This window comes from Hippocampus comes, unplaced genomic scaffold (assembly GCF_001891065.2).
Source record: "Hippocampus comes isolate QL1 unplaced genomic scaffold, H_comes_QL1_v1.1 scaffold437, whole genome shotgun sequence".
NCBI classification, from domain to species: domain Eukaryota; kingdom Metazoa; phylum Chordata; class Actinopteri; order Syngnathiformes; family Syngnathidae; genus Hippocampus; species Hippocampus comes.
In genome coordinates, this window is record NW_017805699.1 from 593,146 (window position 1) to 608,749 (window position 15,604).

At 42.0% G+C, this 15,604-nt stretch overlaps 1 protein-coding gene across 1 annotated transcript in view; it reads left to right on the plus strand.

Annotated features, from left to right (window-relative positions):
* The window catches only part of trabd2a (TraB domain containing 2A), a 50,547-nt gene extending 38,066 nt beyond the window's left edge, over positions 1-12,481 (plus strand). The window contains exons 5-7 of the mRNA XM_019882564.1: positions 6,027-6,117; positions 7,163-7,435; positions 10,585-12,481. Coding sequence (XP_019738123.1) covers positions 6,027-6,117; positions 7,163-7,435; positions 10,585-10,774 — 554 coding nt within the window. The 3' untranslated portion in view covers positions 10,775-12,481. The remainder of the gene's footprint in view (positions 1-6,026; positions 6,118-7,162; positions 7,436-10,584) is intronic.
* Positions 12,482-15,604: the final 3,123 nt, after the last annotated feature.

The window sequence follows — 15,604 nt, forward strand, 5'->3', positions numbered from 1 at the left end:
TTTTTTTTGATCAGCATCTCGACACAATCTATTCAGATTTATAGCATGAAAAGAAGATTTTGTCGACTGGCATTCCCCTGCGTAGCGGTTAAATGAGCATTTTCATTTGAATCGACGGCAGCGCAGGACTGACGACTGCACTATGAATCAAGTTATCTTGAGTAAAATCTGCAGTGTCAAAAATCCGGGGGCCAGTATACAGTGTATATACTGTAGTACATGATACATTGCCACAGAAGAGTGACGGTAAATGGCTGGCAGTGAGTTTGAGCATATATCGCATATCCATGACTGAAAAAAAAACTGCTTCATGAACCTACACTAAACTAAATCCAATATTTTGGACCATTTTTTTCCCCCCTCCACTTAGCGGTAAAGAATATTTTCTGTCAGGACGATGATGAGATTAACATTAAGAGACTCTTAAGGATCAGCACCGCAAAGTTATGAAAGTCTTACAGTACTTGAAATAATATTTTACCGCTTACGCGCAGTAATTTAATTGTGGTTAAGACCACTTAACATGAGCCACTCATCTGCGCGGCCTTTCCCGCATGTCATCGAATACGTTTCATTATACCGGCGGCTGGGCCCGCATCACCGTCGGTAAATTTTGGAAGAAAGTATCTCAACGACCGCTAAGATTTCATCTGAAATTGGCAATGAGAAAAGAGCCGTTAACGTCGATGGGTGTCTTTACACCAAGGTAAAAATCTTTAAAGCCATCGACTCTGTCACTCAATCCGAACCAGGGACGTGAGTGATTCAACAATCTTCGTTGAATTTAAGAAACGCTAGAGTAAAAACCAATTGATAAAACGCCGGCTTAATCTGTTGTGGACTACTTTTTAGTCCAACTGTTTTGTACTTTTACATTTCTGCCCAACGTGCTCGTGGTGATGGTGATGACGGGCTGCCGGAAGTGACTGACGATGGGAACGTGTGTATTTAGCGCGGCTTGAAAAAGCTAAACGGGGCAGTATGGCCTCAACGCCGCCTGTTGCGTTTGTTTATCCAACATGTCGTCATGTTATGAGAAGCGCCGTCCGAGCCCTGCTTACAAGTTGTAACGTAAATATATGGACAATGAATACTCTTTAACCATTTCAGGGACAGCGGTCGCTACAGTGGACAGTTTATCGTGTTATCAGGTTGCAGGTTAGCATTATTGGTGCACAAAGGGGTTAAGACTCATCATATGTTTGAATATATTTCGCCTGACATTGTGTCGAAAGGTTTTCTATGCGAGCGCAAGCACTCGTGGCAATTCGTTCTGCTGCTGTCAGATGAGTCTGTCCCATGGCCGAAATGTGAATAAACGTGAATTAACTCATCGCCGACTCCGTAAATGGCCCCGATGTACCGTTTTAGCTGACGGCGCAGGAACGCGACGAATAGGAGCTTTCAGTCCCGCTGCTGCTCTTTATCTCGGCCATCTTTGCCTCTCAAAAGGTTGCGGAGTACGTACAGTGAACTTATTGTACGCTGTTACGCGTTCTTGGCCCGTTTCAGCAAGGTGAAATGTATGAAATCGGCCTATATAAATAAGCCCTGGAAATAAACGTCAGACTTCAGCCAGTGCAGAACACAAGTGGGTAACTGCAGTACGGCATTTGTATTTTTAGATTTGACCTCAAAAGTAGCAGAAAGGACCGATTAGGGGTACGGATGCGACCAGGTTCCTCCTTGTCGGTGCACTTTCTTTTAAAGAGAAAACGAAGACGGATGAATGAAATCGTCTCATAATTTTGACTGACCAGAAAGGCGAAAAGCAAATCGAAACAAAGAAGTTGTAATATGTGTCCTTTAAAGGATGATGTCAACGAGACACATTCCAGAAGGCAAAAGAGAAATTTGCCGTTACAAATGAGTACAGTGCAGTCGTAAGTCAGAGTTTGGAAACGTTTACAATCACGAGAGAGCCGTCTTTCATCACAGGTCACTTGTCCTGTTTGAAACCTACACCAAAGGCCATACGTCATACTTGGGGCCTTCGTTTTAGAAAGAAGCCCAGGCATACTTTCGAGGCTTTGGATTTCAGGGAGATCCATCATGTCTAATCAAAGATTTTTTGACTTTAGTGCACCGTAGGGCTCCAAGTTTGACTTCTCTCGTGGAGGGGGGGGTGAAGAATGTTCTCGTTCATGCTGCGCTTTCACCGGACTACAAACCGAAAGTCAGAAGGGAGTTTGAGAGTTTCGCTGGAGTCGCAGCGCTCTCCCGTCATCTTGATCGTTTAGTGCGAGGTGGTCATCACTCCTGTTTTAGTTGAATCTTATTTTATTTTATTTTTTTCAAATGTGAGCACGTGTGGGAGATGATAGTTTTCCAAGGGTCTTTCCAAGTTCAGGTAGCTTATGGTGGGCTGCTCAAAGTGGCACTCACTCTTTTCCGAAAACATTCATTGATTGATAAAGAAAGAAAATAAAGAAAACGATTCTTTCAAGTGTCAAATTGTGCTTTTATTCACCTCATACTGTGCTATTGGTCAAGTATTTCAAGGTGAAAACATTCAATCGGCTTTTGGCCTTTTCTTTATGAACGGAGAGTTAACGGCTCTGGGTGTAAAAACATCCAACTGCCATGTTTGTGTAACCTTTTAATTGTGATTTCATTATTATTATAATTATTATTTTATGACTGCATTTTTCTGACATGGAGGACAATATTCGATGATGTCTTGTTACATTCCCACCTGTAGTCGTGAAAAACACATTGAGGCCTTGCGGGGTGACAGAATTGATGGTTACATTCAAAGAATTTGCATCTGCTGACATTTGTGTGTGCGTGCATCTGTTTTAGTGTGTGTGTGTGTGTGTGTGTGTGCGCGCGCGCGCGTGCGTTTACCCCTTTGAAGATTGGAAATCCGCCCACCCTTCCGAAAGCTCGACATTGTGCCGAACAGCTCCATTTGTCCCACCTTTAATCCCCTGACGTAAACGCACATAAATCACATTGAGATGTTTCTAAACGCCGGCTGGCTGGAGAGCTTCAATGCGCCGTCTCGCTCCGCTTTCCAACTTCCAAAGAATGTCAAACGGGCTACCGGCTAGTCCATTAACGCTGCTCAAAAGAACGCAGTGTGAAGCTTGCACCAATTCAATACCAAATGCAATCCAAATAATAACATCCTTAAGATCAAAGTTAGTGCAAATAACGAAGAGATGGACGATAGTATCATGGCACCAGTTGGTGCATCTTGTGCACAGCCGCTCCCTGACAATAGCTGTGGGCCAGATTAAAGTGGCGGGTCTCATTGTTCGCACAGCTCCCCGGTGCCACGGCTGAGCAGGCCCAAACAATGGCTCCCGGCTCCCACTTGGTCACGAATGGAGACCTCTTGACACGGCAACCTGAAGCATCAATGGTCCCACTTCACCTAGCGGAGAGCGGGTCAGCGAAAGACAAGGGGTACGAGGGAAGCTAGCGACAAGGATTTCCATGAGAGATAAGGAAGAGGCCAGAATTGGAAAAAAAAAAACGATGAAATGGAATAGCTGGCGAGTGGTTTGCTATTGTTTCGCTTCATTAGTGAGGATGAGCAGAACGGGAAATGGATGGCTGATGGAGAATTATTCTTATTTATTTACTACTACTTACCGTATTTTTCGGATTATAAGTCGCACCAGTCAAAAAATGCATAATTAAGAAGGAAAAAACATATATAAGTCGCACTGGAGTATAAGTCGCATTTTTTGGGGAAACTTATAGTCCAGAAAATACGGTATTATTCTACCTAAATATTTAGCAATACTTTTCACACCTACCTGACTACTGATAGTGACTATAAAAGAGCCAATTCATTTCGTAATGCGCGCGCGCGCGTGCGTTTACCCCTTTGAAGATTGGAAATCCGCCCACCCTTCCGAAAGCTCGACATTGTGCCGAACAGCTCCATTTGTCCCACCTTTAATCCCCTGACGTAAACGCACATAAATCACATTGAGATGTTTCTAAACGCCGGCTGGCTGGAGAGCTTCAATGCGCCGTCTCGCTCCGCTTTCCAACTTCCAAAGAATGTCAAACGGGCTACCGGCTAGTCCATTAACGCTGCTCAAAAGAACGCAGTGTGAAGCTTGCACCAATTCAATACCAAATGCAATCCAAATAATAACATCCTTAAGATCAAAGTTAGTGCAAATAACGAAGAGATGGACGATAGTATCATGGCACCAGTTGGTGCATCTTGTGCACAGCCGCTCCCTGACAATAGCTGTGGGCCAGATTAAAGTGGCGGGTCTCATTGTTCGCACAGCTCCCCGGTGCCACGGCTGAGCAGGCCCAAACAATGGCTCCCGGCTCCCACTTGGTCACGAATGGAGACCTCTTGACACGGCAACCTGAAGCATCAATGGTCCCACTTCACCTAGCGGAGAGCGGGTCAGCGAAAGACAAGGGGTACGAGGGAAGCTAGCGACAAGGATTTCCATGAGAGATAAGGAAGAGGCCAGAATTGGAAAAAAAAAAACGATGAAATGGAATAGCTGGCGAGTGGTTTGCTATTGTTTCGCTTCATTAGTGAGGATGAGCAGAACGGGAAATGGATGGCTGATGGAGAATTATTCTTATTTATTTACTACTACTTACCGTATTTTTCGGATTATAAGTCGCACCAGTCAAAAAATGCATAATTAAGAAGGAAAAAACATATATAAGTCGCACTGGAGTATAAGTCGCATTTTTTGGGGAAACTTATAGTCCAGAAAATACGGTATTATTCTACCTAAATATTTAGCAATACTTTTCACACCTACCTGACTACTGATAGTGACTATAAAAGAACCAATTCATTTCGTAAGAAGAGGTACTACTGTACAGGAAGCATGAGCCTGATTTTGTTCTACAAAATGAAGGTGAAGTTGTATATGCCGACAATTCCGACAGCATTTCCTTTCTTAGTTGACTTGCGTTTGTACAGAGTCAGGCAAAATGATCGGACACATTTGTAGGTTAAATAAAAGGCAAATAAAGTAAAGAAACCAAAAAGTGTGCTCATTATTTTTAAAAATTAAGTGGAGTTTTGGCGGCGCGAGGTCGGCCCGTTGATTTTGGTTTCAATGCAGATCCAGTCGCTCTGAAGTTGGTAACCCATAACAAGATCGTGTTTCGACATCATGTCTACCAAGATTGTTGTGTTGCCGTTACAGATTCGTTTGTTTTGATAAACATTTCCACAATGAAATCGCAATGCTCGCCAGTCCAGTTCTTGGAAGCAACTGAAAAAGAAATGACAAACAATGGCATTATAAAGAAACAAAGCAAAACGGCATGAAAAGAAAAAAATGGCATTGCATGTACTTTTCGAAAAAAAAAGTTTTTTCTTTACTTTATTTGCCTTTTATTTAACCTACATGTTGTGTTGCCGTTACAGATTTGTTTGTTTTGATGAACATTTCCACAATGAAAGCGCAATTCTCACCAGTCCAGTTCTTGGCAGCAACTGAAAAAGAAATTACAAACAATGGCATTATAAAGAAACAAAGCAAAAAGGCATCATATGTACTTTTCGAAAGTAAAAACTTTTTTTTTGTTGTTTCTTTACTTTATTTGCCTTTTATTTAACCTACAAATGTGTCAGATCGTTTTGCCTGACCCTGTATATTTTACGTACATTGTGTATTGATGCGATTGTGTAATGTTACTGGTAAAAATGACCATCGAATTATTGACTCTACGGGCAGCACTGTGCCTTAGTGGTTAGCATATCCGTCACATAGTCTAAAGGTCCTGAGGTTTAAATCTTAGCTCAGGCCTCTGTGGGGTTTGCGTCCTTCCACGTTCGCAAAAACATGCATGTTGGGCAGATTAATTTGTCCTTTGGTGTGATTTTTTTGTTTGTTTTCCGTGACTTGTGATTGGCTGGTTAATAATCCAGGGTGGACCATGCCCCCTCGTGCCATTCCCTTGCAAAGTCAGCAGTGATACTGTTTCCTTTTTTTTTCCCTTTCGAGATAGAATTAAACAGTAATTTGAATTGCAAGTGTCATCAAGAGAGTTAAGGACGAGTGTTCCTCTTTTGACTGCAGGTCACTTCCTGGGTAACAATACAGTAATTGATGTGCTTCGTCGTCAAGGATACGAGGTGGAGCACACCCCGGCCGGGCAGTCCATAAACAGGTACTGATTGTTGTACGATTTCCCATCTGTCATATGTACGCACGCACTTCAACGGGTTTCAGGTTCCTGCCAGTAATATTTCTTCCAACGTTTTCTGCGGACTGACCTCCAAATAGGAATCATTTTCAACATTCATGCGACTTCATTGCTGCTGTGTGCTCAATTCCAGACCCGAAACAGATGTTCTGGAATTCTTCAAAATGTGCTGCCTGCAAATAGTCCCAAAACGGCTGCGGGCCGGTATCCACTGATTCATTCTCATTTTTTTTTCCAGAACGCACTTCCTCCATATGTGCTCAAACATGACTAGCAATGGCATGGCTTTCCTCAGCACAAATGAATCATGGATCTACAAATAAGTTTTATGTTTTGATAAACAGTCAGAAAGAAAAAAGCTTTAAATCATGCCAGAGTGGTGGGGGGTCTATAGTGCACAATTTCCGGAGAGTTTTATTTCATTCCAAAAGGGTTTGTGGCGCCTTAAATCTGATTGTAAAACTTGAGGAAGCTAAAAGTTCAAATGCTTTGTTGTTGTCCAATTGTAAAATATACATTTTCAAATTTTTGTTGCAAGTTAAACACTGTTTTTGACATCTAAGCAGCACAGAGTAAAAGTCAGACTTGTTTCCCCCCTTTGAATATGGAATATAAAAAGCAAATGCAGCGATTTGGCTTATTCAAGGCCCGCGTGCTGGGCTGATGTAAATATTTCAACCAAATGAAGGAAATCCAGCTCATGCAGAAAGTTCCCGGGTGTCTACGGGACGGTTGTAAGTGTGTGATAAAAACAGACTATTTATAGTCCCTCCTGTTTCCACCTCATAGACTCTAACAACACTGTGGCTACATCGACCACCTAAGGAGTGTTGTGGTAAGGCCTGACTGAGCATAGCGTCCCACTTTGATGTTTAGGCATGTTATTGCAGTTTGGCATAGCATCGTATGAAGGCAGCTATCGCAGAAAATATCTTGTGAAAGGACGGAGGATGATAGCCGTCATTACTTGTCAACCATATCTTCGCATTTCTGTGTTCCAACCATCAAGGAGATCCTCATCCACATCAGATTTCACTGAGCCAGAAGATCAACATGACGAGTCTTCTTTCCTGGAGCCTTTTCTGCACGAACTCCCAGAACGGGAGCAGGATCAGGGGCGGTCCCTGGAGGACGAACGGTTGACCCACATGCTTTTGCCTTCGGACAGCCTGGAACTGCTGGAGAAAGCGGAGAAGAAGATGCTGAAGAAAAGAAGGAGAAACAAGCAGAAGAAGCAGAGGCACAGGCATTTCAATGATCTCTGGGTCCGCATAGAAGAGAGGTAAGATGACAACCAAAAAAAATCCATGGATACCATCCTCCGTCTCACAGTGCATAGGGCACGGGTTCGATTCCAGGCCCTGTCTATGTGTGCCCTGCGATTAAATTCAGGGTGTACCCTGCCGATCCAGGTACTTTGGCCTTACATGCCATGAAACATACCCCCCTCGGAGGTAATCATGGTCGTCAAGGAAATGAATGATATGGGAGAGTCAATGAGGGAAAGGTCCCAACCCCCACAGAATAAAAGTGACGCTTCCTGCTGTGACGCCGGAGGCTCAAACAGGCCACATATCATATCGCCGTATACTTCATGCACTCCAGTCACACTCTAGCTGAACACACATGCCCCGGAGTGACAAATGAGTCCTGACTAGTTCCTGGCTGGTATAGGTGACTTCAAGGTGAAAATAGCTGCCTGGGAAGAATCCGGTTTTGCTCTCTCCGTAGCTTCAGGCAGGGACTAACCAGACAACATAACAAGCTCACCTTTCAGATGACAACGAGACCACTGCGCAGGTGTGGTCCCCTCGAGTTTTGTGAGTGGTTAGCCATGTGGCCACCGCAAGTTAATTTGCTGACATTCTATCCAGCCATTTGTCGAGCTGATGGCGGCAACGCGCGCGGGCGGGAGAAGGAATTTGAGTTGCATTTGTTTCACGCGCTATATTAAATCAAATTAAATATGAACCATGCCCCCCCCCCCCCATTCATGTGAGAATGTACTTTTGAATTAAACATAGTCGTACACTAAGGCTAAAAACATGCACATTCACTCATGGCGTCAAAAGGAACGATGATACTAAAAAAATAAGGAGTAAATGTAGATTAACAACAGGCCGTACAATTCAAATGGTCATTGTATCAAGTATAAGTCTTCATGCGCCTCCTTGTCAAATGCCAATTTTTTGTAATTGTGAAAAACTCCACCAAGGCAAATCATTTCAAAAACTCACTTAAGTAAATACTCATGTTAAATGGAGTCAGAAAAAAAAAAAACATTCTCATTTTAGGTTTCTCTGATTAACCCCAAGTAAAGTTGAGATGTTTTAGGATCCTTTTCCTGGCTTTTTTGGCTTTTGAGAAGAAGCTGTTGTTTCACCACACCAAAACAATATCTCCCAAACAAATGGCGGAAAATGTATGACGTTCCAATGAAATCAAGGTTAACGGCAAAAAAAGTTTAGACATGATATGTCTCTATTTTTTTTTTTTTTTAATGGCAAAGACTTGCTCAGTGTCGTGGATCTGTTTGTGACCAGCAGGTGGCACTGTAGGGCTCTTCCTGCAGCGGCACACCTGTTGGCCGTTATGTCATTAGTAGGTTTGTTTGTTAAAAGGACTCCCTGGCCTGACCACTCAGTGTCGGGTCATCATTTTTGTTGTTGCTTCTGTGCGGGACTGCCGTGGATTTTTGTTTGTATTGCTTTCACCTTGTTTTTGCATCTGTCATGTTTTTTTTTTTTGTTTTTCAGGACTTTGTTTCTTAGTGTTTGATTCATACATTTTTGTCAAGTTCACCCTGCTGCTTCTCCCTCCTGCTTGCTTTTTTTGTCCTTCACACACCATATTCGTGACGCTCAGTAAACTTATACTTTAGCTACAGTATGTCACAATTTATTTATTTCAGAGCGCTTCTTTTCATCGCGTCTGCAGAAATGTTCTCTCATTTTCGAAGAGACCTTGTCTTTTTTGGGCGGCAAGGCAAGGCAAGGGACTGTTTGTCTCCACGTGTGCCAAAAGCGTCCAAAGGTTGACATCGTTGTATATTTGAATGTCTGACCAGGTGCCTGAACGGGAAAGGCAGAGGTCGTCCAAAACTCAACAGCAACAGAACCCGGCTTTCATCGATGTCCAGTGCCATCGCAAAGTTGTCCAACAAAAATCACAAGTCTTATGAAATGAAAATAAAAGTTTTCTGGATCAACGCTGATCCAAAACAAATTGACAATGAAGTCATGCAATTTAGCTCTTCGACACCCTTTCCTTTGTTCACTTGGAATATTCTTCTTTATGTAAATGTAGTCACTTTTAAGGTCATAGAAAGCAAAACACTTTGAACATGGAGGAAAAATGTTGGAGGACTTTTTTTTGGTCTTATGAAGGGGCTCATTTTTAGGGATAGGGCGTGATAATAAGTCCGTGTCGATTAATCGTGTCTTGAAATACAGAGGAGTGAGGGCAGTCGGAGTGCAGTACTAGGTTGCAGTCAGAGGAGGCGCTGTTGATTCAGTTTTAACTCATTTGCTGTCTAAAGAGGTACAATGCGACTTCGACCTCATGTTGGACTTGACACTGACATTGAAATGGCAGCTCAGAACATTCACAGAGAGCTCATCCATTTTGATTAAAATAATACACCCCAAAAATTCCAAGGACGGCCATTTCTGTGCCTCTTTCTACATCTATGTGTATTGTTCCGTTCATGGATCGAATACCTCTTGTGTATTTTGTAGCTCAGTGTTCAATCATTTGACATTCCAAAGTTTTGAAAAGGTCAAATTGAGTTCACCAATACAGACTAAAAGCGTAAAATCAATACGTACGATATTTTCAAAACATATACGTCTCTTCTTGCAATTGTGTGTGTTCACTGTCTGAACATTCAAGCCGAACCTAACCGAATTGCAGAAACCAATAGAAAAACCTTGGTAGCACTTTCATAAAACTCAACATTTCATGTATCTCGAAGACTCAATTAGTAGCTAGCTAGGAACACTTGCTGCTTTATATGCATCGTTAGATGCTATCACAGTCCCGTTTAGATTTTATTTGCTGGAACATGAGAAGAACTGTCAAGAACTTGCCCAGGTTCCCACAGAAACTTGCAGCAATTGTCTTGACACGGGCGAGAGACCCTCACCTGCACAAAGGCCAACAGGATCTGCAATGTAGCAAATGAAAATAAACGTTCCCCTTTTTTCTGTAACCTTAAGAACCCATCGTTCATGTTGTCATGTCAAACAAGCTATTGATCGAGTCTGAAAAGATCTGTAGTTTTATGAATGAACAGTATGTAAGGCTTAGTAGACTTGGATTCATTCAAAGTACTGATCCAGACAACGTTTTGGTCCAATATTTTCAGGATCCCCGTTTTGGCGTTTCAACTGAAACCATCTGTGTGTCTCTTCTACTTTGTTGTTACCACAGCGCCGCGGCCCAGTCGCCGCCAACCCCCCGCGTCATCGACGGTTACATCACAGCGAAGCCTCCAGGTCGAGACTTGAACCACTACGACTATTACAACTTGCCGTCCGCCTCGTCGCTGTGTTCATGCTCACTCCTCCTGCTGTGCGCCTCCCTGGCGCTCACCCATCACACGTGGACCACGTTGCTCTAGCGACGCGTTTGTTGCGCTCCCGCTACGGCACGAGAGAAATCTTACGGGCTCCTTTGGTGAAGGCGCGGAGGTGATGTCATCAAAGCGGCGGATCGTAGAATTGGGAGGGCAGTTTCTGTTGTCAAAAAATGAAACAAACAGAAAGATGCTAAATCAGCTTCTTTCTTTGATTGACAGCACAAACAGGAATACGTATCACTTACTGAAACTTGCTAATTTGTTCCAACTGCAACGTGTGTGTGTGTGTGTGTGTGTGTGTGTGTGTGTGTGTGTGTGTGTGTGTGTGTGTGTGTGTGTGTGATCGATCTGTGTGTGTGTGTGTGTGTGTGTGTGTGTGTGTGTGTGATCGATCAGCTCTTACGTCCCCTGGCCTCGCCGGAAGCAGTGTTTCCGGATTTTAAAATATTCTTCCATTTTAGAAGAATCTGAATTTGTGCTTACGATGTTACAAACAGCCAACGTCAGGGGAAATATGTATATGTTGTCTCATATGATAGATGTATTTTAGAATTATTAATAAAAAGGAATATCACATGTTGTTTATATGGATATATAAATAGATATGCAGTTGGTTTGGGTGGGGGGGGGGGGTCTGGAATGAAACACCACAAATCAATTTTGTGTCTCACTGAAAAGCAATTTTTGGGCGACTGGACGATGATATTATTGGAATTTGTGTATCTGCGTTAATCACTTGATTGGGTGTATGTGTCCAATTTAAGGACATTTTTGTGATGTATTTGTTTAATTTATTTAACGACCTTAGTTTTGCTTTTAAGATGAGTGACAGATTCCAAGTGTTTTTCTAGTATTTGGTCTTACTGGCACTTTTTTTTTTTTTGCCATCGTTATAACTTCTCGCCAGGTGAAAAGCATGGTTCCTTAAAATGTTTTTTTTTTTTTTTTGCGTGTGTGTTGGAAACAAAGATGACAAGTTACCTACCTCCCCCAAAAGCAAAACGAAGGTGTGACATATTGTTTCGCCTTTGTTGCTGCTTTTATTAAAATGCTGTCAACCGATTTCATTACGATATCATGAATCGCTGGCAACATATGTAATAACTCATTAAATAGAGTGCAAATGGAATGAAGTGTCTCGTTAACATTCCCCACAGTCGTGCGCAGCTTCACGTCACTTTGTGGCACCGCTTGTAGCAAGAAAGAATGAATTACATTGTGATTATTTTGTTTTGTTTACGGTAGTGTTACCTGCCAGGAAACACCTCAGCCAAAAGTTAGCCTTAAATGTGTTCCTGCGAGATTTGCGGGGGCAGAGCCGTGCCATGAATCGCGACACATTGTGAGTAATTGACCCCCCTCCCAAAAAAAAAAATTTAAAAAAAAACCAAGATTTATAATTGCTTATAAATGCAACAAAATGCCGTCAAAATACTACTTTTGTATTTGACAGGGATGTGGCCTAAGCTTAGCCCCCACTTCAACATAGTTCCTTGGTACCAAGGTGCCACAAGACGGTACCAAAGCAATATATTAAAATTGGTGATTTGGCCTGAGTACAAAATAGCAAATAGGTGAGCCCCCCCACGAAAGACTGTTTTTTGTCAGAAAGAAAAATAATGACATTTTGAGAAACATGCTTTTCACTGGTCAGAGGCAATGTAATGACAGTAGCCAAAATACATTTTGGTTACAGCAAAAGATGCTTGTAATAGCGTTACCATGTCCAGAATAAAATATTTATCTAGATCCACACTGAATTTTGTTCTTCCTTCGCATGTACCGTATACGGCAGTGGTTCTTAACCCAGGTTCGATTGAACCCCTAGCGGTTCGGTGAATCGGTTTCAGGGGTTCGACGAAGCCTCTGCCATGGAGGGTAAGACACACCCGACTCAATATGTCATTTAGTTATCACATTACATCGCTTGTCCAATCAGTGCTATGGGAAATTTAGTCCGCTCAGTAGTCAACGTGTGACTGTCGTGATAGTATGTCGTACAATTTAAAAAAAATAAAAGTATACTTGTCTCTTGAAATTTTATTAATTTCTTCAGTTTTTAATAAATGTGTTTTTTTAATATCTTGAATTTGTAAAAAATATATTTATTTATTTTCCACTAATGAACTGTTCGGTGGATGTGCATATTAACTGTTTGGGTTCGGTACCTCGAAGAAGGTTCAGGACTACTGGCATACGGCAATTTTGCCCACACAAGCCACCACTGTGGCCTGAGGCGGGTTCATGCCATGTTTATATGAGGTTAATGTGGTGTGATAAGGCAGCTCCAAAAGAAGCCCTCTGATGTGTGCATGTGGCCGGCCGCAAACTCTTGCTGCCAGCTTGTCCATCCGTCAGACACAAACAGGAAACTGCAGCTAAAGACATCTTTACACGTGCAGGAAATGAACGTTAATTGGTTCGTTATATCAACAGGAAAACGACGTCAATTTTTAGTTTGCACTTTGATTCATAGATGGCTTTTTTTTTTTGCTGGTGGTCGCCCATATTTTTTCTTTTGCAAAGCAAGCGATTGGGTAGTGATTGGACAAAGCTCATCCGGAAAAAAAACTACCTCGGTGCCGTTCACGACGGATTTTACAGGTTTGATGTCGAAGTGAGAGTCGTACCCGCGAACCGTGTTCCACGTGGAAAATGTGTACGTAGAACATTAAAGGGCATGGAAAATGTGTACGTAGAACATTAAAGGGCACTGACGATGAACGCACTAATCAGGAATCATTGTGTGCGCCTTCAGAGCCTGCTTTACACGATGTAATACAACACGACGGATAAACATTCCTTGTGTGTCACTCTGAGCAAGAATCAACAAACAAAAATGACGTTCGTTGGTCTAATTGCCTCCTGTCGCCTTTTATTTGCTGACAGACGTGGCCCATTTACTTATCAAGTCCAGAAGAGATCCGTATACTAGAAGCCGTATATTTTATCATGAGTGACCAGCATCCTGTTTGGAATTCAAAACAATTTTTCCCATAAGAAACAGGTGAAAATTACCATAAGTCAGCCATGACGGCAGACTGAAATTTTTTTAAGACATATCCGTGTATTTTATAAAGCGCAAACAACTATTTGAGCCGAGAGCTGAACCCCAATTAACATTTCAACAGACGTGCTAACACAGCAGGTTAATTGAACACTCTAAATTGCCCTTCGGTGTGATTGTGAGCGCGAATGGTTAAAAGCAGATCAGATTATAGATGGAGGGATATTGGGTATAAAAGCGCAATGATGAGCAGTTGTGATTTGATGCTATTTTGCTTTCTTCAGTCGCAGCAATGCTCAAACGATTAAAAAAAAAAAAAAATTCTCTTTAAACCGAAATCAAATGAGAATGAGGTGTTAAAAAAAGTCCCCGTCCCACACATGAGTGTACGCAGCCAACCTGGAAATGTAGGAATTGAAAGCAGATGTCCACTCAGACGTCTGTTTCCTGCGAGGCGAGTTGAAGCAAGACATGGCATCCAATCGGACAGATTCAAATTGTTAATTTTCAGTGGAATCTTAATGATTCTGGGGTTGTGTTTCCAAAAATATTGCTTTTCTTCGTAGCCCTTGTTAAACCGAAATGAATGGCTTCATTTATAGGATGACAGACTTGGAAACACATCGGGTGTTCCTGGGTTTCACAACTTTGATGACTTCCTGTTATTAATCCAATCCTCACTTGGATGGATTTAGTTTTTTTTTTCTCCCCCCCACAATTATGACTGATCTACTTGAACATATGATTTTGCCCAGTGCTATAAAGACCCAGTCCCTGCGTTCAGAAGGTCAAGCAAGCACAGTGTTGAAACAACTCCGGTTTATTTTCCAAAGCGGAGCTCTGGTCAGTGTGTGTCTAAGCGTGGCTATTATCAGTACATCAGTCACTGCAGCATGTTAGCTGAGACCCATGTAATAAGTGCTCTGCTGACTGAGTCCCTCGTATATTTACAGAGGAAATCTCCTTGGGGTTTATTTCCAGCTTTAACCAGTGGGAACTGTTGACTTGTCTCTGAGCGCTACGTTCTCAGACTCTCTTGTTGATACAGAGGAGAGTCAAAGGTAAAAATAAGCTTTCGCCAAAATATATTGGACATCAAACGGACTGGATTTGTAAGAAGGTGCTTCTGCGCGGGCCAGTCAATTTCATTCACACCAAACTCTCTTATCTTTGCATTTATTGACCTTTTTGAAGTCGAGGTAGCCAGTCCCGCTGGGTGTACCAAAGGTGTCGCGGGGCGTTCAGAAAGCCTTATCGTCTTGGAGAAAATGTAGCACACACTCGAAACTTCAGAAGCCCCTCTTGCTGAGTTCAAAACTTTTGTAGACACAAGAAAAGATTTACTGGAAATTTTACAAATACCCTAGCTAAGGAGAGAGATTCAGATTTCAGAAAAATGTTGGCTAACGCAAGAGTGTTTACATGAACAAATCTTGGAGTGGCTGAAAATAGTTTAAAAACAAACTCACACACACCAAAAACAAAACAAAACAAAAAAATCTGTGCAAGTATAGGTTTAAGTAAGCCAAATTTAAGACCAAAAAAACAAAAAAAACTCATTGTTACAAAATATATGTGAACGTTAGAAGTGGGCAATACAGTATCAATCACACTATTTTATGAGACTTATATTCTATTCGATTTGATTTTTTTTTCTGTGATTAAAGGCGATATAAATAAAATTGCCTTATCTTGATATTCTACTTAAAATAACACGAAATAGCAGATTTTTTTTGTTGACATTGTTCACAGCTTTTGTTGATGCCCACGACATTCATTCATTCACATTGATCGATCCAGCCATTTTGTATAGCCCTTGTCCTCCTCAGGATTAGTAAAGCAGTAATATTAGCATATCAAAATAT